The 3,307-nt window shown below is 43.9% G+C and overlaps 1 protein-coding gene across 1 annotated transcript in view; it reads right to left on the bottom strand.

Annotated features, from left to right (window-relative positions):
• The window catches only part of LOC104280752 (unconventional myosin-VIIa-like), a gene marked incomplete at its 3' end in the record, with an annotated part of 19,920 nt that overhangs the window by 15,697 nt on the left and 916 nt on the right, over nt 1–3,307 (bottom strand). Inside the window, exon 2 of the mRNA XM_009878500.1 lies at nt 592–705. Within this exon, the coding sequence (XP_009876802.1) occupies nt 592–705 (114 nt within the window). The remainder of the gene's footprint in view (nt 1–591; nt 706–3,307) is intronic.

Raw genomic sequence — 3,307 nt, forward strand, 5'->3', positions numbered from 1 at the left:
CAAAATCACACTTTTAACTGCAGAGTGTTGTTCTCACTTTCTAAAGGGCTTCAAATGGGAGACAAGGAACCCGCTGAATCGAATCTCTTTGCACCATCCTTGAAGGGAATGAGAGCATTTACAATTATCTCAATCTGGGGAAAAAAAAATTAAAAGGACACAGAACCTCATGACTCTCTGCATGCGATACAGACATTACTTTAAAACAGCCACTACTCCACAGAAGAAGAGGTGGAAAATTAAAGGAGAACTGATGTTTGGGCACATCCTGTATTGGTGGAAGGTCTGGATGGACTGGATAATAGCAGAGGAATAGCAGGTTGTGGTGGTTTTTCTCAAAGCACTATCTAAATGTGCTTTGGAGGCTTCTGCTATTATTGTGCTTGAGAAACTTCTCGACCTTCCACTCCTAGTACAGCCACAAATGTAGGGACACAACGTTATCTTGTCTTTACAAACAGAAAACTGGCACAGTTGACCCCTAAGGATGTACAAGAAGTCCAAGACAGAGTCAACCATCATGACCCTATGACCCCCAGCCTAGGCAGGCCCCAGAGCTGAAGAAGCATCACCACAACCCTCTGTACGTACATTGCCTTCATCATCCACAACCTGGATCTGTCCAGAGTCACACAGTTTAACCACCGCTCCAATGGGGACATCGAATTCCCGTCCGGTTTTGAGGTCCATCCACACATAATCCCCCTGGAACCAAAGAGAGGACAGTTACAGTCAGGGCTGCAGAAGGTTCAGCATCTGCTGAGATTTTGGACCCAAATTGTTGGTACAAGTCAAATTTCTTGTTACAAGCCATCTCTTTTTCACATATGACCCTCCCTGCAAGGTAATAAGAGTAGGGCACGCTCCACACAGCATACACCCATGGTGCTATCCCTCTGTTTCATGAGCTTGTTGGTGACAGGCTGAATTCAAAAAATAGGTTACGGAACCATGACACAAGAAGAAAACCCCACCCAGGTAAAGATTTCTCTCTGTGCAGTGTACAAGTCTAGAAAGTGATGCCTAAGAGAGGGTTTTGAGCTCTGCAAAGCCTTGTCTGAAGGCTTGTGGCATATTTTTCCTTGTAGATAACCACTATCAAATACACATCCCCCAACCTTGGAGACTGGTGAAAAGGGAGTGACTAAAGAAGGGTTAAGAACATACCAGAGGTGTGTGTGTGTGTATATATATATATATACACGTATATATATATATATTATCCTTCAGGAGGTCCCTCAGCTGCAGTGATTTGTAGCTGGGCTGTTTGCAGTGGAATTTATCTCCTGAGAGCACGTCCGGTTGCTTCCTGAAATTTTAGCATCCATGATCTCAAAGGAAGAGTTTAGCTACAAATAGCATGCAGAGCTGTGTCCTTTTGCACATTTCAGATCTGTCACCTCTTCCATGTGAGACCTCTCTGATTTTGTTTTGGAAGACACAGCAAGCAAGTTGACCCCTATCCACTTACTCCATGTCAGTGGTAATCCTATAGACCTCTCGTCAGTCCTGCTGGGCAGGGACTATCTGCTTGTCAGCTCTGCAGATATTAAATAATTCGAGTACCAACAGGCTTTTAAAAAAGCTGTTTTCACAGAATCACAGAATTATTGAGGCTGGAAAAGACCTCTGAGATCATCGAGTCCGGTCTATGACCCAACATCATCACACTGGCTAGACCATGGCACTAAGTGCCATGCTCAATACAAGAGCAAACCCTCCAAATAACCCAAAACTAAACTCCCTAAGAGGATCCACATTCTAGGAAACAAGGCAGAATTACTTTCCACTCCTGTTTTCTGCTAGAGTTGGGAGCCACCTAGTTAAATTGTTGTCAGGTATGTTTGTGTCAAGGAAACGAATGTACTTTTTCATGCATCCGAGTTTAATGTCATGAACCTGTAGCACCACCTAAGGCCACATTCCACTTGTACCAATGAAACAAACTCAATATCTACTTTTCGCGTCCTGAAAAACTGCTAGGAGAAAGTAAGAAATAGGAGGGATCGCTTTGCACGTCTTGTGATATCAGCCCTTTCCCGAGCACCCACTATCGACCATTTCCACAAGCGAGAGTATTTATAGATTTGGTTTGACCCAACAGGCTGATGAACAACCTTCAGCTCCACTCTGGGCAGTGGGAACGTTCAAAGGATAATGGATACAAACTCCTCCTGGGAAGATTTCGATTGGACTCCAGAGGAAAATTTTCACCATGAGAGCACTAAGACATTGGAATAGTCTTTCAAAGGAAGTGATGAATTAGAATCATAGGATTGTAGAAACATCAAGGTTGGAAAGGACCTTAAGATCATCAAGTCCAAGACTGGGATTCCTCAACCTTAGAGAGTTTTAAGGCTCAGCTTGGCAGGGTGCTGGGCCACCTCATTTAAACTGTATTTCTTTACCTTAAAGGGTTGGACTGAACAATCCTTGAGGTCCCTCCCAACCTGGCTTTCTATGATTCTGTGGTTGATTCACCACCCAAGCTGCTGCTCACCAAGACTTTAGAGAGATGCTAACCTGTGAGTGCCAAGGGGAAGAAAGGCTACACCCAGGGACCCACACATGGAGAAAGGTTACACGTGAGAAGTCCCCAGCCATTTTGCTGCAGGCTCCTCCCTTGGCAGCTGCTTGCTAGGTTTCACCTAGGATATCCACAAAGTCCTCCTGCTTACATGGAGCCGAGGACTCAGCCCTTTGTTTGGGTTTTGTTTTCCTCAGAGGGTTGTACTATTACACTGATTTTAGCTCATAAAAATACAATATTCAGGTCTTTTTCTCATTAGCTGCCTTACCCTCACATCTCATAACTCAGCTGAAAAAGAAAAAAAAAATCAAACCAGCTAATGAATGCATCAAGTCATGCACAGATACATTATAAATCCACTTTTATTAATATTTATTTCTTAGCTCCTTTGATCCAAGACACGCAAAGCGTTTCAGAGTGCTCAGCGCTGTTGTCCTTACTGCACAGCAGGGCAAATTCATGCACAGGGTGAGTAACTTGATCACAGTGTCAGCAAGAGGAAAGCCAGCTTGCTCAGTCCCCGCTCAGCAGAAAGTCCTTCTGACACCTCAGCAGCTGCATAAAAATTGCTCTTGACCCAAAAAAAAAAATTGCACTTTTTTTTTTTTTTTAAATAGATATAAAAGCAGCCTTCTTCTTATGTTCTGTTATCACACAGCTGAGATAAAAAGGTAATCTGCTCTCCTCAAGGTAAATTGATGCTGTGCTGCCACTGAGACAACCCCTGTGCTCTGCCTGCCCGATGCACAGCCTGCCTGGCTCCTCGAAACACTCTTT

Source organism: Apaloderma vittatum, unplaced genomic scaffold, assembly GCF_000703405.1.
Source record: "Apaloderma vittatum isolate BGI_N311 unplaced genomic scaffold, ASM70340v1 scaffold11331, whole genome shotgun sequence".
Taxonomy (NCBI): domain Eukaryota; kingdom Metazoa; phylum Chordata; class Aves; order Trogoniformes; family Trogonidae; genus Apaloderma; species Apaloderma vittatum.